Raw genomic sequence first — 25,132 nt, 5'->3', positions numbered from 1 at the left:
CTACCTCCCGCTGTAGTAATTTTGAGCAAAGTACTTACCCTAAATTGCTCCAGTGAAATTAACCAGCTGTATAAATGGGTAAATAATTGTAAGCCCCTTATCATTGTAAGCTGCTTTGTAAAGAAGTGTCATCTAAATGAATAAATGTAAATGAGAGGGAAGAGAAGAGTTAGGTAGCATCAGTGTAGCAGTGATAGGAGAATCCATGAGTGGCAGTGACAGAGTTGAAGGAAGCTGTGTAGATAGAGGAGATTAACGGCCCTAGCACTGTTCCCTGTGGAACACCTTCTGAGAGAGACTTACTTTATTACCTTAAAAGAGACAGTGTTTGGCATACTTATACTGCATTTTTTTCCTTTTTTTTACTGGAGCCTTGGGTAACTGTCATACATACAGTTCTCACAGTAGTGAGAAGTGAGACTTCAGATGGTAATTGTTAGATTACAAATCTGTGTCCTCAGCTGCTACAAGTGCAGCAATAATCATGGGTGATATCAGCTGAATTTTATTGTACTGCAACAAATATATATGACAGTCAGTGGAGCTGTAGGGGATATGGTGATGATCTCAGTTTCTTTTTGTGATACAGAAACAGCCATGAACATTGGCTATTCTTGTAACATGTTGCGAGATGACATGAATGAGGTTTTCATCATTACTGGCCACACAGTACTGGAGGTCCAACAGCAGCTCAGGTAAGCTATATTGAGGGTCCAGACTCTTCGGTGGCCTCAGGAAAGGAGCTGCATTAAGAAAGTTTACTTGGATGTATACATAAAATTTACGAGGCCTTTGACATCAATTCAGAAGCTGAAGACGTATCATAACACAGCTAGCGTTAGCAATTTATTCTGTTTTATTCTATAACACTGTTTACAGTGTTGCCAAGCCAAAGTCATGTGACTTTTTGCTAGAAGAAAGAAATAATATTTTTTGTGTCACTGCATGGTGTGGAGGGGGCGCAGTGGCGCAGTGGGTTGGACCAGGTCCTTCTCTCCAGTGGGTCTGGGGTTCGAGTCCCGCTTGGGGTGCCCTGCGACAGACTGGCATCCCATCCTGGGTATGTCCCCTCCCCCTCCAGCCTTACGCCCTGAGTTGCCGGGTTAGGCTCCGGTTCCCCGCGACCCTGTATGGGACAAGCGGTTCAGAAAATTGTGTGTGTGTGTGTGTGTGTGTGTGTGTGTGTATATGGTGTGGAGGTGATCTATGAACTATGGAATGAAAAATTCTGATTGGATATTTGAAACTATTTCAAAACTGTGTACTTCCCGTTTACAGTAACAGTTGTGACCGATGACCTTTGAGCTCTTTCCGGTATCCTTCCTTTCCTGGGCATAGACATCTTTTTCTTACTCTTTGTATGGGTCTAGGAAGAAAATGTATCACTAACACTATAGTACCATGTCAGCTGGCCCTGCTTTCTACTTGGTATTCAGCTGGCCCTACTTGCTATTAATCTTTCCACATTGCAGGTTTACTGTACATATTCTGTTAATGCCTTTTGAGAATAGCTGAACACAGGCCTTAAGCCAAGTATTTAGCAACAGCTGCAAAAACCAAGTACAATTTGAATGTGTTTTGGTTTAGTTGTTCAAATGAAATAATGTACTAGTTACTATTAAATCCATAGAGCTGCACATAGTAATTATGGAAATTATACCACATGCATGTGTGCATAAGTCTTGTCTTTTCTCCTCAAGGAGAGCCAAGGAGCAGATTCTGGGGTCAGGCCGAGAGACTGCCAACTGCAGTAAAGATGCAGAGAAGACGGAGCAATACAGGAATGATTCTGTGTTTGAAGAAACCATTACTTCAGAATATGCATTAATCATTAACGGCCACAGTTTGGTAAGGGTTTTGACAGATGACTTGAATTTTCAAGTGTGAAAAAGCTTAGTTTAATCTTATTCTAATCTTTTCCTTTAGTGTTTATTGGTTAAATTGGCAAACAGTTCCCTAAAGTCGTTGTGAAGGTACAGCATGCCTGAAAGGTGTGTTACAGAGAAAATACAGAGGAAGGTCCTTTTCATGGAACAATAAAGGAGACCAGTTCTTTACGCTAGTTATCTCCGTGTGTGAGGTGTTTGTGTGTGTATGCAGACTGCTTCTGCTGCTGTAGGCAGTTAAAGGGCACATCAGCAGGGTCGCTGGTCCTGCAGCATCAGATTCCCCAGGCTCTTAATTAAAACACACCACTGTGCTGGAGGCACCTCCTCCTTGCCCTGGTCTCTGCGGTTCCCCTTAGGGACCGCATCGCTGCGGCAGAGTACACAGCCTTTTGATGCTGTATCCAGGCCTGTGGCAACAGCAGCCTAATGTCTGAAGTGTTTCTCACAGCGAGGGGTAAGTACAGACAGCTGTGCCAGTCTTGCTAATGGCTGGTCTACCAGCAGTCGGTGATGCCTATTGTTCCCTTAAGCCCCCATAATGCTCCAGGTTGTTTTTTTTTAATTTTATTAAGTTGTCCAACAGTGCCAGCATTAGTAGTGGGCCTGTGGCAACCTGACAGCTGTGTGGGTATCTCTCTGCAGGCTCACGCCCTGGAGGCGGACCTGGAATGCCTGCTGCTGGACACAGCCTGCCTGTGCAAGACGGTTGTCTGCTGCCGTGTCACACCCCTCCAGAAGGCTCAGGTGGTAGAGCTGGTGAAGAAGTATAAGAGAGCTGTCACCCTGGCCATAGGAGATGGTGCCAATGATGTCAGCATGATTAAAAGTAAGCATACTTGTGCGCCTCGAGGGGCATCCATCTCCAGTTCACATGATCATAGAACTTCTCAGTGTTATTGTAAAAATGTAGACAGGTGAGAGACTTAATCATTTGAGTTGCTGTTTTGTCTACATCCATAATGTCTTTTTGACAAAAGTGGATCAGAAGAATACAGATAGTGAGGACAGTGAAACAAAACATTGGACACCATTTCTTTGTAATGTTGTTAAATACTGTATTTTGTAAACTGATTTGGTGTGTATGTGGATCTTTAATGCGTGTTTGGCCAATTCTCCATAGCGGCTCATATTGGCGTGGGTATTAGCGGACAAGAAGGCATGCAGGCAGTACTGGCCTCTGACTACTCCTTCGCACAGTTCCGCTACCTGCAGCGCCTCCTGCTGGTTCACGGCCGATGGTCCTACTACCGCATGTGCCGTTTCCTTTGCTACTTTTTCTACAAGAACTTTGCGTTCACGCTGGTACATTTCTGGTTTGGCTTCTTCTGCGGCTTTTCAGCACAGGTGAGGCTTCCACATGGTGGTCCTGATTGGCCAGCAGACAGTTAGTTTAATATTTTAACACATAATAAATTCGAATTTTTTTGCATTTAAAGAGATGTGATACAGATGTATATATTCATGTGGGAAGTATGAACTGTAAATTTGTGTTATTGAACAAAATTGCAAGTCCAGATGTGTTGCTTAGGTGAATCGATCAATTACATGAATCAGTTTCTCCCTCTCTGTCACCACAGACCGTGTATGACCAGTGGTTTATCACCCTCTTCAATATAGTATACACCTCTCTGCCAGTCCTTGCTATGGGCCTGTTTGATCAGGTGTGGCGTACTTTTTAATTTTAAACTCATTAACAAACTAATGTTTTTCTTAGTATTACATTCTTTAATAACTCTTTTTAGTGTAACAGATCCAAAGTTAATAGTGAATACTGGTAAAACATTTATAAGCTTTGTAAGATACATGATGAGTGAAACCTTTATTTTTATCTGATGCATTAGCATTTCGATCAGCATCCTAATTTTGACCCTCTGCTTTCCAAAGGATGTCAATGAGCAGAACAGTCTTCGGCAGCCTAAACTGTATGAGCCTGGACAGCTGAACCTGCTCTTTAACAAACGCCAGTTCTTCATGTGCACACTGCAAGGCATCTACACCTCCTGTGTACTCTTCTTCATCCCGTATGGAGCCTTTTCCAATACTGTCAGGGACGATGGCTCCCACATTGCTGACCAGCAGTCGTTTGCTGTCACCATAGCAACGTCCCTGATAATTGTTGTGAGCGTTCAGGTAAGAATGCAGCATCGACACTGCAGAAGGAGGCATCTTGCTCAATGTGCTACCATGCTGATTGAATCATAATAATCATTTAATATCATGATGATTTCCCGTAACCCCTGCTAGTGTAGAAATGTGGCAGTGCAACACTTAGTTCCCCATCTGTTTCATTCTGATACTTGCCTGTTCCGACCTGCATGGAAAATATTGGTAATGTGAACTACACCATTGTTCATCATGTCGAAATGTATGTTTACGCAAGCTGAGGTACTTACATAATTTAGTGTAACATTTCAGATGCAGTGTGCAATGAATCATAAAACAATATTTTTAAAAGCAAAGATTTAATTTAAATATGAAAATGCATTTGTTCTCATATGGTAATGAAACTGCATCCTCCGTTGTACTCTATGCTGTGGTTAAATGGAACATTGCATTCTTGTGATGATGGGTTGAAAAACTGTGATGCATGTAACTGCTTTTCTTTCAGATTGGACTTGACACAAATTACTGGACTGCTGTGAATCACTTCTATATATGGGGGAGCCTTACTGTTTACTTTTCCATATTGTTTGCTATGCACAGTGATGGAATTTTCAGGATATTTCCAAGCCACTTCCCTTTCATTGGTAAGTCTAAGTCAGCTGCGTTTAGTGTACATTATTTTTACCCTCTGCTAAGACAGAACGTGAAAAAAGACCACCTCCGTAGTTTCAACACTGTGCTGTGGTTTTGGGGAACTCCAGGCACTGCTCGGAACTCCCTGACCCAGACAAGTGTGTGGCTCGTCATTCTCCTCACCGCGGTTATATGTGTCATGCCAGTGGTGGCCATCAGATTCCTGCGGACAGATCTCTATCCAACTTTGTCAGACAAGGTACGCTATAACGGGCCTTTACAGGCGTTGTGGGAGGGTGGCAGATCTCTGGTGCAGATAAGTAAAAATTACAAGAATTGCCTTCAGAGAAGCTCTTAAGCAGAGAGAGGCTAGAAATTAGTCTTTCAATTTTGTCAGTACTGTGCATAAAAAATATGTTTTGAGAAAAACTCACTGAAAGAATAAGAACATTTTTTTTCTATCATAATGTAAGAATTTTTTTCTGTGCTTAAGACATTGGATAATAGTAATACAGTAAGATAATTATAATAATGAAAGGTATATACTAGTAACATAATAATAATTATCTTATTACTATATAAGGGGGCGCAGTGGCGCAGTGGGTTGGACCACAGTCCTGCTCTCCGGTGGGTCTGGGGTTCGGGTCCCGCTTGGGGTGCCTTGCGACAGACTGGCGTCCTGTCCTGGGTGTGTCCCCTCCCCCTCCGGCCTTACGCCCTGTGTTGCCGGGTAGGCTCCGGTTCCCCGTGACCCTGTATGGGACAAGCGGTTCTGAAAATGTGTGTGTGTGTATTACTATATAATACTAATTAATACATTACTTATAATACTAATTACTATATAACTTACTATAGAATAGTAAGATAATAATAGTAATGAAAGGCTTGAGAAGGTGCAACAGCAGCAAACCCAAGTATTTTTTGTCTGTGGTTTATGTGTAATCGCATTTTTCTGGCAGCATGGGTGCCTGATGAGCACGGCCTTCTTGGTTCCCTAGGTGCGTCACATGCAGCAGGCTAGCAGGAAGCAACGTCCGCAGGAGCAGAACCTGAAGCGCGTGCGTAGGACCAGCTCCCGCCGCTCGGCCTACGCTTTCTCCCACCAGGAGGGCTATGGGGAGCTAATCACATCAGGGAAAAACATGAAGGCAGCAAGATTATTCCCAGCTCCGCCCACGGGCAGAATCCCAGGCAGCAGTAGCTGGATCGAGAGCTTGCTGAAAAAGCGGACCGAGATGGCCAGTGGCGCTGCAGTGGGGCCTTTAAACGGCAGCGCAGAGAGAAGCAAATCAGAGAACACCCCAGTGCAGCAGCAGCACATAGACTGAAGGACCACATCAAACCCAGAAGTAGCACTCTGATGGAGGGTGCAATCCGATCCAACGTTGAGCCACCTTATATAATCACGTGTTATCACCAACAAATCTATTTCTTCTGTGGAATTGGAGGTACTGCACAGTATCCTTCTGTCCTACTTATGAAGTCACTATCAGGATAGAAATGGAGTGAGATATCTTATCGTACCTTGAACTGCTTGAAGGAGCTTTTCCTTCTGTGCTCGATGAGGTTAGTGTCTGAATGTTGAAAGAACACATTGAGGCCAAAAGTACTTACCATTAAATGGCTTGGATATAACTTATTAGGTCACTGATACTGATGGAAAGTCTGTTGCTTTAAGACCACTCTTGGTAGTAGCATGTATATTGCATCCAAAGTACTGTATATAATAAACAAAGACACAAAATCTTTGTACACACAATAGATACAGAAAAGATACACACAAAATTGCTAATCAGTCATGTTGTAACCAGACCGAGTTACAGTAAGAATTAATTTATAATCATAAGATATGATTTAAGGAGAGCCTTCATTACAATTAACACTGTTCAGAAGATTGCCTTTGCAGAATTTTTATGTTGAACGATACACTATTTTCTCTGCTGCTGCAGATAGCCTGTGCATTTTTGTGTTGGAAGCATATTTTTATTTAATTTAAATATTCTGTTGTTTTGTTGCCTGTTTCATGATAAATGTACAAGTCATCTGAATGATATTGCATACATTATGGTACAGTCACTATAAAATTAAGTTCTGAGAACCTCTTGGAGAGGAGATTTTCAGTCTTTAAAATTGCTGAAAGGCTGATATTTGCTGAACATTGCCCTGTATGAAGTGGGAGGGTGTGGTGGCACAGCAGGCTTGGCTGGGGTCTGCTCTCTGGTGGGTCGGGGGTTCGAGTCCTGGTTGGGGTGCCTTGCAGCGGACGGGTGTCCCATCTGGGGTGTGTCCCCTCCAGCCTTGCGCCCTGTGTTGCTGGGTTGGGCTCCGGCTTGCCGTGACCTGTCTCGGGACAAACGTTTGTAGATAGTGTGTGTGTGTGTGCCCTGTATGTGTTTTCTTGGAAACTGTTCTGTTCTCTGTGTGGAATAGCATTGCATCATGTATGCACAGTATATATAGTATGTATATTTTATTGAGCTATTATAAGCCTTACTAAAACAATTGTAAAAAAGAGCTACAATTATTCTATGTTGAATTTTAAATTTGTCATATTCCTTCTATGTTTTACAACCAAGGAATGTGTAACATTGCTTCTGAAATTGTATTTAAAGGGAATATGCCAGCTTTTGTATCTTGCAAAATGACTGTACATACCTGCATGGATTTCTATATTTATATATAAATTGCCATGTTTTTATATGAAAATGTTCTTTTTTTCTAATTTGCAAAAATAAATGTAAATGTTGTTTATTTAAATATAATACATTGCAAACTGCTACAGTTAACAACTCTATTTAAACTGAAAACTGTGGGGATTTATTCATGTACGTACAGTAGACATAAGCATATTTATATTCGAAATTATGTGAAATCAAAGTTTGTGTAGATCAGCTCACTTTTCTCAGCATGCATTCTCAGATGGTTTGCATATTTACATTCTAAGATGGTTTGCATATTTACATATTTTGAAACACTGGTTTAGGTTTTATGCTCAAAGGTGCATGTCAGGTGGGAGTGTTTGCAGAGGTGTTAAGACACACACTTTGGTCCTTCCATGCTTTGTGGGTTCTTGCCAGCCAAACCCTCTTTATATATGTACCCCCTGTTCTAGATGACTCATCTCGTGCAGTAGCTTCTGAGAAATACTGGTTTGTTTGCTGTGTCTGGCTGGGTGTCTGCCCATCTCTCCAGACCCAGCTCAATGTTCGGCCTTCGGCGGAATACTACAATGAAAGACAACTTCCTGCACTCAGGAGTTCGAAGTCTGAAGTGTCCAGAAGTGTTCCACTTCTCTCTGAACAACGTCTTAAAAACCTGTAACGTCCCCATATTAACAGCAGTACTCAGTGGAGCCGTACTGGAGATATATGACGCTATTTACAGTGTGTTTATGTGTGATTCAGGGTTACCCAGGATTTATGCTGAAATTGAATTAGTTTTTGTTTTTAAATCATTTGACCTCCTTCACAAGGTAACTGGTTTAACATGGTGTAATCTGGTCCCCAAACCTAGGCCACTATGTTCTTGTGTAACCTTGTTACTTAATCCCTCACTTCTTCACTTCAGTCTCTTGTTGCCTCTTGACAAATTGCAAGAAGTGAATGCCGATTACAATTAGCCAGAAAAGGTCATAGTTGCACGGTTAAAGAAAAATAACGGACTTTAAATTCTATTACTGGCAATAGACAAAAACGTGAATCCCCAAGTTTAAAAAGTAGCACATTTCTGTAACCCTTTTGACCGGTAGATGGCACCGAAGTGTACATCTCCATGTCATTTATTGTGGTGTCGGTAACAGAGCTTGTAATAATATCAGCAACATTTTTTTAGGTTTCTGCTTGAAGTACATTGTTGAGAAAGGGTAATTAGACATGCAAGAAATAGCGTGGAAAGTACTTTATTGTCGCGATAAATATTCAGAGAGGTATCATTTTCTATTACTTTTTTTAAACATAGTGATAGTGACAAGTTTAATTTTTGCAATTCGCTTGTCACGTCAGTCGTCCCGTCACTCCTGCCACTGTTCGAGGGTAACGTATGTCAGCGCTCCTCGCGTCGCGAGGTCGCGCGCGTGCGAGTCACGTGCCCCGTTATTTATAGAAGATCGCGCTGAGGCGCTAGCTTTGGAGCGTGAAGGTCGACATGACGGTTAAGCTACTGAAAAATAACGAGTTCCTGAAAGAATAAATTTACACTAGACCACTAAGCACTCGATCAAGCGGTCAGTGCAAATATTAAATATGTAGAACTGTAAAGTTCTCAGCCGCTGTTTACGCCTCATTCTCCTGAAAGAAACGTTGATTTCACATTTTTACAGTGAACAAATTTGAATGCACTTTCTTAATTCGTGCATTGTGGGAGAAATGCCTTAATAAGCCTTCAGTTATTTTTTTCATTATCTAAGATTACCCATTGTTCTTGGACTAAGTACTGCAGTTCACAATAAAATAAAAGAAAATCCAAGGGGGGGGGGGGGGCAAATATAAAGCATATTCAAAATGTGGGTAATATGTGTTATGAGAGGTTCGCTACATACTAGGAGGGCCCCAACAATGCAGGTACTGGGTGACCATGAATACAAGCAGCAGGACTCAGTGGAGTTAGACACAGATTAGAAGGACACAGTAATGCTTGTCTGACACATCCCAGTTGTTATGCCTTTGCAATAGACCATAGGCTGTTCCTGTGTGAAATGTGTACTGCTGCCCTCAGTGTTGCGTTTCCTCTGCAGGCAGTGTTACTATCAGCAGGTGTGATCTGTGCGTAACTCTACTCTCAAGGAGAGAGCACTTTCTTGGCACCGCGTCCTGAGCCGCCGTCACGCTTGCAGGTCTCGCGACTCTGCAGACTCTCAGCTGGTTGGCTGGCCATCTGGTGCCGTGTCCCGGAGACCTCTAATGTCACACGGCTGTCCCCGGGCCTAGCCGGCAAGAGCGTGCGGGTAACGGAGCCGGGTTCCGCTCGAGGACCATGCGTTTTCACAACTGGTCATGAGTCCTGTGTCTGAATCCTTGCCTTTCGCTGCAGGAGACCCACAGTGAGTCAACAGGACGGAGCTGTAAGACATGTCCTCCCTGCTTCGCTGTGTTTCCACCTGCTCTGTGCCCTTGTTACAACAAGGTGCACTGCCAAGGTCCTCTGGGATAAGGTACTTCAGAACTTTTCCCTTCCTATGGAACCAGCAAGCTTCTAAAGGTATGAGAGAAGGGTTCCTTGTCTGATTCGCTGTATTTATTATTTTTAGAATAAACTCTGGTACCGTGCTAGCAACTGGTGTGTGTTTGTATTCTGCTCTACCTTTCTGGCGTTCTGGTAAAGAGGTCATGAACATTTCTTACCTATTTGAATGCAATGAAGAAAAGGAGGCAACTACCTTAGCTTGTGGGCGATGTTCATTTGGAAGCGGTGGTTTTGTTCTGCATGTGTGGGGACGATTGATACTTGTGTTTATCTTGGTTTAAGTCTGAGGAGAGGTCAAGCAAAGGTGAAAGGCACATTCGGTACCTGTATCTCTTTAGTCCAGGTCACCAGAATGCTCCTCACAGGTGACAGGTCTGCTGTGTGTCATGGTCCCCGCTGCGTGTTATTAGTCCCAGGTTTTGTTCTTTGCTTTTAGTATACTAGCTAGTGGCACAGTGTGTGCACTGAGTCTGAGCCAGCTTGCCGGGCAGCAGAGGCCCATGCAAGGGCTGTAATATGGGCTCTCTGCCAAGCAGCTGCTAATAATGTCATGCTGAACTTGGACGTTCACCATGCCAATTAAGGACAGATATGTGAAACTGGACCCTTACTGGAACATTTTAGCCGGCTGTCTGAGGCCTGTAAAGTTGGGATTGCATTAGCCTCGTCTTGTTTTAAACATTTCAGCCCCAGGCTAAACTAGAAAATCGGGGCTCCTCGTAACAGGTGGTTGGAACGTGTTTTGAAAAGAATCTCGTGTGTGCTCGGTAACCTAATTTGATTGAAGGTTTTACATTTATTCATTTCTTGTTTATTCATTAGCAGCTGCTTTTCTTCTGAGTGACATACATCTACAGTAAACAAAAATTTGATAACAGATTAGGGTTTTAGATGTAGAAATATTACTGTCAAAGCACAGTCAGTTTATTCCATACCACTGTTTTTGCTGGTGCACATTGCATGAGTAACTGCATTGATAGGAAATACAAAGGCGAGCATAACCAATGATATGATGCAAGTTTGTAGAACAGTTAGGAGATCAGGGGAGAAGTGGTTCTGAAAGTGATGTGTTTAGAAACCCCTCTTAAATGTTGAAAGGGTTTAGGGAGTGTGGGAGCTCATCCCACCACACGGGAACCAATACAGAGACCCAACAGTCTTTCGATTCTGGACCTCTTATGCACGGAATATGCAACTTTCATCATTTTTTCCTGTATTTCATTGTAGTTTAGCAGTTCTCAGATCTCCATCACGCTCAGTCCATAGTGTCCCTTTAATCTCACCATAGAAATGCATCCTGGATAATTCTGGTTGATTGTTTAAATTCCCTGTCACATATGGCAGGTGACACAACCTTGACTTCAACTCCTGTCCGGATTTAGGTATTGCTCTGAAAGATGCCCTCTAATGGCCCTTGAAAGACCATGATGCACCTTATCTAGTTAGTGGCCCCATTATATATATAAAAGTATGTATGCTTACATTCCAGGGGTGCGGTACTCAGACATCCTTGTGGGTGTCCCCAAAGAAATCTTCAAGAACGAGAAGAGGGTGGCAGTATCTCCTGCTGGTGTTCAGGCACTGGTTAAGCAAGGCTTCAAAGTGAAGGTAGAGGCTGGGGCTGGGGAGCAGTCAAAGTTCTCGGATGACCAGTACAAAGAGGCAGGTGCCAGCATGGCCGACACAAAGAGCATCTTTGCTTGCGACCTTGTCCTGAAGGTAAGAATTTATTTAATATGTATTTAATTGAAATGTCCAGATAGCAAGCCTTTGCATTCCATTATCTTCTTCATTGAAAGGTTCGAGCACCAGTGTTCAATGATGCCTTGGGACAGCATGAGGCTGAATTGCTCAAACCAAAGTCCACTCTAGTGAGCTTCATTTACCCAGCCCAGAATCCTAGCCTTATGGAAAAGCTCTCCAAGCAGAAATGCACTGTTCTGGCCATGGACCAGGTACCAAGGGTCACTATTGCCCAGGGATACGATGCTCTGAGTTCCATGGCTAATATTGCAGGGTAAGAGAATGTGGAGTTTACAAAACCTTGACACAAGGTCCTGAAGGACATGCTATCTCCTGTAATTATATTCAGCAATCCACTTTTTCACATTTTCTTTGCTTCACAGTTAAATGTCTGAAATCACTTCCAGTACTTATGGTGACAAATTCCATCATATTTTTGCATAAAGGAGCATATTTAAACCTCTTCAATTTATGTCATCTGGAAAATATTGGATTAATGTAATTTTTCATATAGGTACAAGGCGGTTGTGTTGGCAGCCAATAATTTTGGAAGATTTTTTACTGGCCAAATCACGGCTGCAGGGAAAGTGCCTCCAGCTAAGGTTGGTAATTCACTGACAGCATGTCAGACTACAATATGTCAACACGTGTAGAACACTCGAGGAAACAACAGTAGCACACCCCTTATGAAACCTGAACATTTAATGTTATTTTCTTATGTTGAGTACCAAGGGTGTTAGGTTAACGTATTGCCACATTGTGTTAACTCTTGCAGGTCCTTGTTATTGGTGGTGGAGTTGCCGGTTTGGCTGCAGCTGGTGCTGCAAAATCAATGGGTGCCATCGTGAGAGGTTTTGATACAAGGTGACTGAAGTTCAGGACTGACACCAGTGCTGTTCTCATGGGCTATACTTCTAGGTGTTTGTGCTGTTTTCTTCACTCTCAGGCCAGCTGCTTTGGAGCAATTCAAGTCATTTGGGGCAGAACCTTTGGAGGTGGATGTGACGGAATCTGGTGAGGGGGTAGGTGGTTATGCGAAAGAGATGTCCAAGGAGTTCATTGAGGCAGAAATGGCACTTTTTGCCAAGCAGTGCAAGGATGTGGACATCATCATCAGCACTGCACTCATTCCAGGTGAATGCTCATGACTGCTTCAAGACTTTCCTCTTTTATTACCTGCTGATTTAGCTGCTCATTTGTCTCTTATTTCTCCTTCCTTCTTTTCCACACAGGGAAGCGAGCACCCATCCTCATCACAACGGACATGATAGAATCCATGAAAGATGGCTCTGTGGTAGTTGATCTGGCAGCTGAAGCAGGGGGCAACTTTGAGACGACAAGATCTGGGGAACTATATGTTTACAAGGTAGGAATTATTCTGGATTTTTAAATTATTTTACATTTATTATCTAAAAGGGCTAGTATGTGGCAGAGATGAGTGTTTCATTGTGTCCACAAGGGGGTGTTGGATGACTCTTGCAGTACATATTTGCTAATGTGTGCATAACACCTGTTCAGCATGTCCTTTGTGTTTAATTTAATTTTGTTTTTGTACCAGGGTGTGACACATATTGGCTACACAGATTTGCCAAGCCGCATGCCAACACAGGCCAGCACACTGTACTCTAATAATATTCTGAAATTACTGAAGGCCATCAGTCCTGACAAAGACTACTTCTACTTTGAGCCGAAGGATGAGTTTGATTATGGAACTGTCGACCATGTCATTCGGGGCACAGTGGTCATGCAGGTATGTCTGATGTTTTATTCTAGCATTGGGCAATATCATAAACCCTCAGACTGACAAGAGTTTAAGAGGAATATTTTCACCTGAGCCTAGCATAATTTAATTGAATTCAACCTAATCCTCAAAAGATTTTTACATTTTCAGGCTCAGTCCTATTCAAAACCTGAAAAGGTTTAAGCAAGGTACAAAATTACAAAAGCACATTGTAGCTACCATTACAATAAGTTGATTAATAAGTAACCACAATAATAGGCCTTTGTTGTTGTTTATGCTGGGCCCTTCTGGTAAGAATAAACATTTTGTCTGGCCTCATCCAGTTTTAGCAGGTCCCATTGGGTCTCCTTGAGATTGGGTCAGGTATTCAACCTCTACCCCCAAAACACACAGGAACTTAGTTTCTTTTGAAGGCTTTTTCCTTTTTGTTCATTTTTCTTTTGTTTGCCCATTACAGGCTTCAGTATTTTTTGGGTGTAATGGATTTAAACTATATAAACTGAACTACAAAGGGCTTTCACATGAAACATGAGAGGGTAACTGGCAACATATGTCAGATCATAAAAATGAATCAATATTTAGATACTTATACAATGTTTCCAGTTATAGGTTGCTATATTAAATTTATTTTCTGGCAAAAATGAATAACTATCTTACATGAGACTGGGACAGTTTAACTTATTATGCATTAAATATAAAAATATGATCGACGCGTAATTTAAATGAAATACATATTTTTGCAAGGCTTAACTGTGAAATAGGAGCAGCTCATATTTTTACAAGACTTTTCAAGGTTTTTTTATTCTGGTGTTCAACATACATTTCACATTAGTCAGTAGTATTTTTTCCTTGACTTTGAGCTTAAGAAAAAAGTGTACGGCTAGAGAGTATCGTCTAATAATAAACTCTGTAGAGAAATTTGAAGTGACATGTTTAATGACATATGATTGTCACATTTAATTTTAGTTTTAATTTCATTTCATTTCAGGATGGCAAGAACCTTTTCCCATCTCCTCTTCCAAAAACTACCCCACCCCCAACTCCAGTCATGCAGAAGACAGTGGCGGAACTGGAGGCTGAGAAGTTTGCTGAAGTCTCCCCATTCAAGCGAACTATGACATCTGCCTGCATCTACACGGCAGGTTGGAGACAAGATCCTAAGGTTCTTTGTAATTACCCCAGGGACTGTCAGCAAATCAATGCATGTTTGGTTATGGAAAAAGATTTAACATTATTAATTGTCCAAGATGACTTACAGCTCTGGATACACACACACACAGTTTCTGAACCACTTGTACCATACGGGGTCACAGAGCCTAACCCAGCAACACAGGGCGTAAGGCCAGAGGGGGAGGGGACACACCCAGGACAGGACGCCAGTCCGTCGCAAGGCACCCCAAGCGGGACTCGAACCCCAGACCTACTGGAGAGCAGAACCCGGTCCAACCCACTACGCCACCGCACCCCCCGCATTTTCAGAACCGCTTGTCCCATACGGGGTCGCGGGGAACCGGAGCCTACCCAGTAACACATGGCGTAAGGCCGGAGGGGACACACCCAGGACGGGACGCCAGTCTGTCGCAAGGCACCCCAAGTGGGACTTGAACCCCAGACCCACCAGCGAGCAGGACCATGGGCCAACCCACCACGCCACCACACCCCCCTCAGCTCTGGATATTTTATTATAAACAATGTATAATCATTTACTTTGTTTATACAGCAGAGCAATGTAACATATTTACAGCACCAAGAGCAGTTCAGCTTCACCAGTTCGCCTGAAATACACATCTTTCAATTAGTGGAGCAAGGGAGAGCATACGAATTCCACATAGACTGAAACAATTTCGATCCAATTTCTGAACTAGCTACCTTCCGTGCTACTGTGCTACATTGACTGGATTTACAGGGTCAGACACAGGAACTGGCATCTGAACTTATTTTAACTTCGCTGCTCAAGATGTGTTTTTTTTCTTGCAGGATGCAAGGTATCATTGAAGTTTAACACATTTTCTTGCTTTCTTGCTTGGGGCAGCTGATAGGGTAGTGGTTAGAGCTGCTGCCTTTTGCTCAGAAGGTTGCTGGTTCATATTTTACCTATAGCTGTAGTACCCTTGAGTAAGGAACTTACCCAGAATTGCTCTGGTGAAATTACCCAGCTGTATGAATGGGTAAATAACTGTAAGGTTCTTTGGAGAAAAGCATTATGCTGCAGAGTGAGTGGTCAACAGTGCATCATTACGAACGTTCACTCACTTTTGTTATCTGTTTGTCCTTGTCAGGGTTACAGTGACAGAGCCAATCCCAGAATCACTGGGTACTAGGCTAGTAGGGTACACCCTGGATGGGACTCCATTGCAGGGTACCCAGAAACACTCAGAGTCACATACACATTCATATACTACAGACAATTTAGACTGACCACTTAACCTGAAAAACATGCTTTTGGATTGTGGGATGAATTCAGAGCACTGACCCATGCAGACACTGGGAGAACATGCGAACCCCACACAAACTGAGCTGGAGTTGAAACTATGCCACCCACCACAACAGAATATTTTTGTTTTCAGCATGTGCCATTGTGTCAGCATGACCCAGATAAAAGGGCTTTTTCTTAAGTTCACTGTAAAAAAAAGGAGATCTGGCATTTGTCTGTCCTCACATCTTGCTTGTTGAAGGTGGCGCTCAGGTGTGTAACTTCCTTCTTCTTCTCCCCAGGTCTTTCTGGAGTTCTTGGGCTGGGCATGATCTCCCCCAATTCTGCTTTTACCCAGATGGTCACCACATTTGGCCTTGCAGGGATTGTGGGATATCACACTGTGTGGGGGGTCACTCCTGCCCTGCACTCCCCACTTATGTCTGTCACCAATGCTATCTCAGGTGAGAGCTGTCAGCTGGTCATAACTTTCTCTTTGTCCCATTCAGGCAACTTATTATCTATAGCATTCTGCCATTCTACAGATTTACTCTGTCTCTGCCTGAAGCTGTTTACTTAAGGTATTTCATACTCCAGGTCTGTGTACTGTGTGTCATGTGCATGTTTTCAGTACAAGTCTGCTGTGTCTGAAGATGTGTCTGTGTCTACATGTCAGGGATGCCATGTGTTTCTGTCTCTCTATACCCAAATGTCCTTTTTTTCCTACAGGCCTCACAGCAGTGGGAGGCCTAGTTTTGATGGGCGGTGGCCTCACCCCCTCCAGCCTTCCAGAAACACTGGCCCTGCTGGCTGCTTTTGTCTCCTCCATCAACATAGCTGGTGGGTGACTACATGGCAAGAATAGTGGCCTTATTTGTTTGCACACAAGAATTTTACTCTGCAAAACAACTCACGCGTGGATCTTGTGGTCTTCTGTTTGCAGGTGGCTTTCTCATCACTCAAAGGATGTTGGATATGTTCAAGCGTCCCACTGACCCCCCGGAGTACAACTATCTGTATGCTATTCCTGGAGTTGTTTTTGTAGGGGGATATGGCGCCTCTCTTGCAGGAGGCTTCAGCATTGAACAGGTCAGGAATAAACATCAGTGTGCTGTCCTCTTGAAATTAAATCAAGGTAACACAGTAACTGAAGAACAGGTCTTGTGAACGTAAAGGTTTTATGTCAAAACTGCATCACCATTTACTGCCAATGGTGTCATGAAATTCAGCAGTATTCGAGGCTTCTTTTTGTAAGATAATATGTATAAGGTGCTGTTTAACTCAGTAAAATTAACTATTAATAATTAAACAGATATTTGAAAATCAATACATTTTAACAGAAATTCCAATGCTTCACTGTCATTATTACTTACAATTTCCTGGGGACCTGCTTGTAAGTGCAATACATAACACCATTGCAAGTTTTGCAGAACAAGGAGCCAATATTTTACACTTTAGTAAAAACAGATTTCATAGTGTGCTTTCAAGTTGTATTTATGCACTCCAAAAGTTGTTTATATATGATGTACGTGTTTTGACAGAGCTGTTTACTTACAGATGATGTACCTGGGGTCAGGGCTGTGCTGCGTGGGAGCACTAGCAGGCCTGTCTGCACAGGGCACTTCAAGGCTGGGCAATGCCTTGGGCATGATTGGAGTAGCCGGGGGAATTGCTGCCACTTTAGGTGCTCTGAAACCCTCCCCTGAACTGCTGTCACAGATGTCTCTGGCAATGGCCACTGGCGGAACGCTAGGTGGGTCCAGTGTTAGTCCAGAGTCACAATCTGGGATTTCCAGTTATCCTTCTGAGTTGCTCTCGGAAGCTGTTAAAATGTAAAACCTATTGAAAAGCAGTTAGATAATTTGAAGGATGCTGAAATTCAAAGTGGAAATAAAATATTGCTAATTTTGTAAAAAATGCAAAAAACCTGCTATAACTGATGCTTTAACAACATCACTTTGTACATTCCAGATTGCTTTCAGAGAAGTATAAAATTCAGAGGTATTTAACATGTTGTTTGCTAAAAAACAAGTTCAGAAACTTGTTTGTGATCTCAGCAGCCAGGGGCACATATGGAGAGCAAACTTCCTAGACATTTTGTAATCCTTAGTCACCTGATAGCTGCAGAGATAAAAGATAAGTCAAGTACACAGTCGCCAACCCTTCAGGGATTCAAAGCCTATGAAAGATAAAGGCAGTAGAGGAAGAAGTAGAAAAAGGAAAGGTATTTAATGCTTCAGGGTTAACAGTGCCTGTAAAGTTGATAAGTAAATTAATAACGGACCCTTCACTCCCCTTGAAACACAGGGCCTGTGGAAAGGTTCAGAAGGCAGAACAGGGTTTGTAAGGCTTCCAAGGTTTACATGATTTTAAGTACGTTTATGGTTAGTAAGATGTGTGCTTGAAGGGAAAACAGAGTATCCCCTCCTTTAAAAAACTGTGTCGATGTTTTATCCATCAGAACTGATCACTGCATATTTATAGATGCACTGGAGACTTATATATATATAAACTTTTAAATTCATAAGGGTCAAATTATGCTGAAAGCTTCAAAAGACCCATATTCCTATAGTAAATAGTCTCCATCTAATGCCTTTTTAAAAGAACAGTTTGCTTTTAATTTGTAAGTATTACAACCTTTGAAGTTAATTGTATTATTTTGTTTTAAATTGTAAGGATGATCTCAGACATAACATGTATTTTAATGTTAATCATGTAGTCTAAATTATAGTGTTGCTGAAAAGATTCATGAGGATATAATTCTCTGTCTATCCTTGGCAGCTGTATGAAATGAAAGCGTGCTTACAGATGTCATCAGGTTGTTAATCCTGTGGCTTTACAATGCATTTTCGTACACTTCATGGGATTTATTTGGATTTTAAGTACATTTAGTACATGTTGTACAGCATGCCTTTTATGTTGTTGAAAGCTGACACATTTATTGCTAATTGAGTCTTAGGATTTCTTTTTATTCAGCATCATTTGGTAAATAAAAACATTTCCTTTCAGTCACAAAGGTCAGAGTGATTTACAGATAAAATAAAGAATAAGAGAAAAACTATAACAGTATAACAGAAAATGAAAAATAAAGAGTAATGACAGCCTAGCCTTTTCTGGCAACTTTTGTTTTCAGACAGCTAGATGGAATAGGAAGGAGTTATGATAAAGCCTGACAATTTGGACAGGAATACAGAGCCTGTCAGCTTTTGTGCAAAATGAAGTTTGCAGAATATGTGCAAGAATTTGATGTATTTCTACTGCTGTGGCTGCTTTGTCTTGTCAGGCCTGACTGTTGCCAAGCGCATCGAGATCAGTGATCTGCCTCAGCTGGTGGCTGGTTTCCACAGCCTGGTTGGCCTGGCTGCTGTGCTCACCTGCATTGCAGAGTTCATGATTGAACACCCTCACCTGGATGCTCACCCAGCAGCAAACATGGTGAAGACGGTGGCCTACCTAGGCACCTACATTGGGGGTGTAACTTTCAGTGGCTCTCTAGTGGCTTATGGCAAGCTGCAAGGTCTGTACTGAGATGACCTTTCTGGTTATCCTTTTCTGTTTCATCTTTCTTTCCGAAACTTAGAAAGACCCACAGAAATCTTCAGATTCTATGAGAAACCAAATAAAGGCATTGGATATTATTTTCTGGGAACCCTTTACTCCTCATTAGAGGACTGGACATGTAGTGGTGGTTGACTTCTGATTTGCAATAACCTCAGTAGGAAAAGCAGAGATTATGAGCTCAGAAACTGGCTTGAACATGCATTCCTCTAGTGGCACGAAAGGGCATCCAGAGTGACTGTGGAGCAAAAAACCACATTTCTCTAAGATGAGAAATCTCTATAATGTCTCTGAGGTATTTGGTTTTTATTATAACAACTGAAATGGGTTTATAGGACAAATTCTGCCATGTTAGTTTTGGTAGGTGAAGCTCTTCTGTTTAAATAGTTGTGCCCTCTATAACTGCCTGCCAGCAATCTGACACCAAGGAGCAAAACCACACAGAGACACAGTGCTGTTTCTCAGCCAGCCCTCGAGATAATGCACAGCAGACGTGGTGGCCCGTTGCCATGCTGGGGCTGTTGTCTGCCATCGTTCTCCCTCCCCTCCAGCAGTCTGTGCTTGTCCTTAAAATCATCCACTTTCATCCTGGAGCACCCTATCGTCCCTCATTTCCATGACCACTCTAGTTGGGATTCTAAAGCTGTCTTCAGGGCCGTGGCTCCACATTCTTTTCTGTTGCCTTAGGTTTTGAGGGCTCCCTATGCATTTGTGCTTCCAGGGATCCTGGACTCAGCTCCTCTGCTCCTCCCTGGTCGGCATATGTTGAATGCAGGGTTGATGGCTGCCTCAGTGGGGGGCATGGTTCCCTTCATGATGAGCTCCGGCTATGCCACTGGCTTGAGCTGTCTGCTGGGTGTGTCAGGCCTTTCCACGGTTATGGTAAGAGCTGGGTCGCAATTTTCTAAATGTTTGGAAGTTATACACATTGGAGTACAGTGAAATTACATCAGTATCTATTGGTCTATATTCTGTGTGAGTCTTTCTGAAACGGGCTTTTGTAGACATTCACAAAACAGCAGGCAATACGAACTCAAATTTCAAATGCTATATAACACATTTGTGTAGGTAAGATAAGTGCCATTCAGTCAAAGTCAACTCATGGTGAACACTGGCATGGTTTTTACGGTAGGGGAGGGTACAGAAATGGTTTACCATTGACTTCTCCACATGTTTTTTGTACTGTGAGAGGAAGGCCACTCAGCCATTGGGAGAGCATGCAAACTCCACACAGGTTGATTGGGGATTGGATCCCAAATCCAAAACCACAGCCCAGGTGCTGTGAGGCTCCAGCTTTACCCCTACACAACACATTATAGATTCTGCAACATGAGGCATGATGTGTTTAGAAACCATAGGTCGAGAGAAGTGGCAACAGTTTTTCTATGTCTCTAGGATAAGTGTCCACGGAAGTCCTAGCAAGAGTTCTGTGTTGTCTGCAGGGTGTCACTCTGACGGCAGCCATAGGGGGTGCTGACATGCCTGTGGTCATCACAGTGCTCAACAGCTACTCAGGCTGGGCACTGTGTGCTGAGGGATTCCTGCTGGACAACAACCTCATGACGATTGTCGGAGCGCTTATTGGTTCCTCAGGTGCCATCCTGTCCTATATCATGTGTGTGGTGAGTGTTTCTATAGTTGATCCAGATATCATAGCAATATTAGCACTAACTGTGGTGTGTTCCTGTATTAAGAACTGTGTCATGAACCGTGACATGGTCCCTATCTGACAGGCTATGAATCGTTCACTGCCCAATGTAATTCTGGGTGGATATGGGACAACGTCCACCTTGGGAGGTAAGCCCATGGAGATTGTTGGGACCCATACAGAAGTCAACGTGGATCAAGCCATTGAGATGATCAAAGAGGCAAACAGTATTATCATCACACCTGGTGAGTAAGCGAGTACCTGAGATGCGAAAGATCTGAGATCATCTTTGGTATGCTTGCATTGGCTGCAAGGAGATGCTAACAGATGTTTGTGAGCACTAGGGGGCAGTGACTTCATACCGAAACTCTTGATATTTCAGAGAGGCGTGCAACAGACAGGCACACTAATAGAACCATTGTGTATAATCTTTCCTAATTGACAAAAATGGGTATAGCAGATGGCAATGGATGCCCCAGGGGTTTTTGTGCCAGAGAGAGATTATTTGCAAAGCTGTAAGGATCCAACGTGTGTATTGCTTACGGCTGCATCGGTCTCAGGCAGCTGCCGGTGAAAGAGGACTCCATTAGTGGCTTTTCAGTTGCCCTTCACTGTGAGGAAAGAGCGAGGCAATGCTGCCATACAAAAACCAGTTGTGGAAAGTTCGGAGGCCAAAGCCAGATTCAAGGACACAGTGCAAAAAACATGTGGCTCAAGTTTGTTTTTCTTGCTGTTGTTTGTAACAACACTGCAAAACATCAGGACCAATTCAAATGTGTTGAATCAATTATCGAATGGAGGGAGTTGAAAGAAGCAGCCATAAAGGCAATCCCAGACTTTTCTGCCTTATCACGGAAAGCCCTTGGTCAGACAGAAGAAACCCATTACAGCAGGGAATGGAGAAACAGAAGGATGCAGCTGCCTGATGGGCAGGTGACCATCCCAAAGGGATTTCCTCAAGAATTTAATCTGTTACTCCCCAGATACGGCAGTTGAGGTCACCTAGGCAAATTGAGAAGTTACTGCCTTGCACGCAAACTTACACAACATTTTGAATGCCTTACAGTCTAGGTACTTAGGACTGTAAGGCATTCAAAGTTCTGCGGACGGAGCTAATGTAACCCCTAGTGAGTAGAGATACTTTTGTTATGCAGTATGATACATAGGCACTGCTCTATTTTAAAAACACTGGATGCAACTGACTACCTCGTAAACATTTGTCTTTGTACTGTATTTCATTTAGATCTGCCGTCTAAACTCAGAAACAAACACATTAAAGTTGTCACTATTGCTCAATGGTTGAGTCAAGTGACTGGTTCTATGTACTCCAACAGGCTGGGGTCTCTGTGCTGCCAAAGCCCAGTATCCCATTGCAGACATGGTGAAAATGCTGCGAGAGCAGGGGAAAACTGTCAGGTAGGACTACCACTGTAGTTCTGTGAGCGTTGCTGCTGACGAGTCACAACGGAGTGACTGGAACAGTGCCACAATCACTTGTATGAAGACGTTCTATTCAGTTCTGGTTTCATTATTAAGATAACATTCTCAAGTTTTTTAGTATTTTGTAAATGAAGTGCTTTAATTTTATTCTGTTGCAGACACCACTATTTCAAAACTGTAAACTGATTTCTGAGTTTTAAGGATAAAGTGCACCTGTCTATGATGCCTAATACCAAAAATGCATAATAGGCTGCAAAGTAATAAACAACATTTATATACTGTAAGAAAATGGCTGAAATGAGCCTAAAGTGCTGATGATTGTTCTGTACATCAAATCAATGAATTCATCCTGTATGAGAAGGCCATTTCTTTGCCGGTCTGCATAAAAGCTAAGGATACTTCTGGACCTGTTAGGTGTGGTTCGGGATTTATAGAGATACTGTGGGAATAAAGCAGCCCTTTTTATCCAGGTTTGGCATCCATCCGGTGGCCGGACGCATGCCGGGACAGCTGAATGTGCTGCTGGCTGAGGCAGGGGTCCCTTATGATGTGGTGCTGGAGATGGACGAGATTAACGAGGACTTTCCAGGTTGACTTGGTTTTTGTTATTTGTGACCAACCTTAGCAGCTTTTTTTGCAGTAATAAAAAAGCAGAAAATCTGCTTTCCAGAACTAAACTGAACTAGAGCATGGCTCTGTGAGGAAATTAGAATAGAATTGCCACGGTGCTGCTCATGCAAAGGGAAGAATAGGAGAATAAAATCTTTTATCCCCAAGTTAACAAAGTACATCTTCATCTGAAAGTTAGGCTCAGACAGGCAGTGTTAAAGCACAATATATTTTTATATTTTGACAACTGAGGGAGATCTGGCCTCTTGGCAGTTTGCTTACAGATGGTTTTCATCAGGTTACGTGCAGGTAAGAGTGCTGAAGGGCAAATGACGGCCTTAGTTTGTTTTACTTTGCAGTACATCACAGCACTTTAAGATAATGCTGCTCACTTGCCATTAAAGGTTTTTGCTCATCTTGCGTGAATCTTTGTACAGAAACAGACCTGACACTGGTAATTGGTGCCAATGACACAGTGAACTCTGCAGCGCAGGAGGACCCCAACTCCATCATTGCTGGCATGCCTGTTCTAGAGGTCTGGAAGTCCAAACAGGTACAGGCATCCAACCGATTTGCTTGCCAATTACATCCACCCTTCACCTAACAGGTGAATTTGTTCTGTGAAATCACCCCATTAGGTAAATTCTTCTCCATGGAGGGGTCGCGTCATCATTGTCTTATGAAAAAATTATGTATTAATAAATATTTTAAAAATCAATGACAATAATAGCAACATATTTTATAATTTTTGTAACAAAAATATTGAATTCTGCCACTTTTTATGCAAATAAATAAAACCGGTATTGTGAATTGTACAAGAGACTGAGTAATGTTTGGCCTGTCAGTGTCACCTCAGTGTTACCTTCAGACTCATAAACCACATGTCTTATTTGCCCTAGTGAAAAGGTATTCCTCTTAGAAAAACTGTTTATCATTTAAATAACTACTATTTTAGGTTTATTATGATTTATATGATTGGTTGAGACTGCCATGTGACAGAAAATATGAAATATATAGAAAGGTTTGCAATGGACAACGAAGAGTGTCCGTGTGCCTTGCTGAGTGAAACAGTGGATAAAACATCTCGTCATAAATTGCTGGAGTACCGGAAAAAAAATGCTGCTGTACTAGAAAACAAGCCTCTTGTATGTAAAAATTGCATATCTTTCCATAAGGTGTTTTAGAGGTTTTTCATAGTACAGGTCCCTATTGCACGGGTGAAGAGTGTGCTCTGTCTTGCTGTTTTTATCTTAATATAGTTTTAAATTCCAAGGTGGCTGTCATGACTTTATAGCAGGACAAGGAACAATGTGAGCTCAGACTGCATTTCAGGATAAACAGCTTCATTATGGCTAAAATCAAAATGGAAATCCAGTACAGCTTTAACAGTTTTTGGTGTTTTCAAATTATTTAAGCAAACAATTTTAATGATGACTGCTGTCTAATTTTTATTTCCCTTAGGTCATTGTCATGAAGCGCACTCTTGGAGTGGGATATGCTGCTGTAGATAACCCCATTTTTTACAAGCCAAACACAGCCATGCTGTTGGGAGATGCCAAGAAAACATGTGATTCATTACAGGGGAAAATTAGAGAATCTTATTACTAAATGTAACACTGTAACAATCAGTTTATTATTAACTGTATTTTACATTTTTCCTTCCAACTTATTTGTGGCAAGTTCAAACATACAATTTCAGAATTTCCATAAGGTAAATGATAAATGCATTAATGGTCCTGCTGAGTTTGTCTCTTTGCAATTTTGGAATCTGTTAAAATGATCAATTCTTGCATGACACAGTGACCTGGTGATCTGATTTGTAAATAAACTCTGACTAAATGTCCATCCATCCATGTTAAGCAGCTCCTCAGCCAATTCAGGGTTGGAATGGTCTAGCCCAAACAATGAAACAGGGAATAAGGCAAGACATACCCTGGATGGGATGCCAAGCTACTGCAGGAAGTCACACACTCTCACTGACACATGAACACACTGATAGAAATTTTTAGACTCACCAATTCACCTGAAACATCTTTGGCCTGTGGAAGAGGCCACATGGACACAAGTACATGCAAAATCTACCCTTAAGCCCGATTTTAATCAAGACTAAAACGCTAAGACCAGAAGTTCCTAAATATGGGCACAACATATTTTGTATACCACCCTTAATTATT

The 25,132-nt window shown here is 42.3% G+C and overlaps 2 protein-coding genes across 11 annotated transcripts in view; both read left to right on the top strand.

Moving 5' to 3' along the window:
- Positions 1 to 6,886, top strand: part of LOC108941116 (probable phospholipid-transporting ATPase IM) — a 35,265-nt gene extending 28,379 nt beyond the window's left edge. For all 9 annotated transcript variants that reach the window (XM_018763659.1, XM_018763662.1, XM_018763660.1 and 6 more), the window contains 9 exons: positions 590 to 695; positions 1,701 to 1,848; positions 2,532 to 2,715; positions 3,010 to 3,233; positions 3,467 to 3,550; positions 3,774 to 4,019; positions 4,498 to 4,636; positions 4,754 to 4,884; positions 5,624 to 6,886. In XM_018763659.1, coding sequence (XP_018619175.1) covers positions 590 to 695; positions 1,701 to 1,848; positions 2,532 to 2,715; positions 3,010 to 3,233; positions 3,467 to 3,550; positions 3,774 to 4,019; positions 4,498 to 4,636; positions 4,754 to 4,884; positions 5,624 to 5,953 — 1,592 coding nt within the window. In that variant the 3' untranslated portion in view covers positions 5,954 to 6,886. The remainder of the gene's footprint in view (positions 1 to 589; positions 696 to 1,700; positions 1,849 to 2,531; positions 2,716 to 3,009; positions 3,234 to 3,466; positions 3,551 to 3,773; positions 4,020 to 4,497; positions 4,637 to 4,753; positions 4,885 to 5,623) is intronic.
- A 2,509-nt stretch (positions 6,887 to 9,395) lies between these two features.
- Positions 9,396 to 25,117, top strand: nnt2 (nicotinamide nucleotide transhydrogenase 2). 2 transcript variants are annotated; one of them, XM_018763664.2, is made up of 22 exons: positions 9,396 to 9,567; positions 9,654 to 9,821; positions 11,296 to 11,525; positions 11,606 to 11,823; positions 12,064 to 12,151; positions 12,325 to 12,413; positions 12,496 to 12,683; positions 12,782 to 12,915; positions 13,108 to 13,299; positions 14,279 to 14,432; positions 16,006 to 16,167; positions 16,433 to 16,543; positions 16,647 to 16,792; positions 17,261 to 17,456; positions 18,987 to 19,220; positions 19,983 to 20,143; positions 20,704 to 20,883; positions 20,995 to 21,154; positions 22,244 to 22,325; positions 22,820 to 22,938; positions 23,396 to 23,511; positions 24,420 to 25,117. In XM_018763664.2, the coding sequence occupies exons 2-22, from the start codon at positions 9,692 to 9,694 to the stop codon at positions 24,564 to 24,566; spliced, it is 3,237 nt and encodes a 1,078-aa protein (XP_018619180.2). In that variant the 5' UTR covers positions 9,396 to 9,567; positions 9,654 to 9,691; the 3' UTR covers positions 24,567 to 25,117. The 2 variants fall into 2 exon arrangements, with proteins under 2 accessions (XP_018619180.2, XP_029111903.1); XM_029256070.1 differs by having other exon boundaries at positions 9,396 to 9,821.
- Positions 25,118 to 25,132: the final 15 nt, after the last annotated feature.

This window comes from Scleropages formosus, chromosome 11, assembly GCF_900964775.1.
Source record: "Scleropages formosus chromosome 11, fSclFor1.1, whole genome shotgun sequence".
Classification (NCBI taxonomy): Eukaryota; Metazoa; Chordata; class Actinopteri; order Osteoglossiformes; family Osteoglossidae; genus Scleropages; species Scleropages formosus.
The sequence above is the reverse complement of the archived record's forward strand: the minus strand, read 5'-3'. Positions and strand labels throughout refer to the sequence as shown.

Excerpts from the sequence above, each read along its gene's own strand:
- nnt2 (XM_018763664.2), top strand. The coding sequence starts at position 9,692 with ATGTCCTCCCTGCTTCGCTGTGTTTCCACCTGCTCTGTGCCCTTGTTA. Across the intron at positions 12,414-12,495 it reads GTGAGAGGTTTTGATACAAG|GCCAGCTGCTTTGGAGCAAT; the intron begins GTGACTGAAGTT and ends CTTCACTCTCAG. Across the intron at positions 22,939-23,395 it reads GATTAACGAGGACTTTCCAG|AAACAGACCTGACACTGGTA; the intron begins GTTGACTTGGTT and ends ATCTTTGTACAG.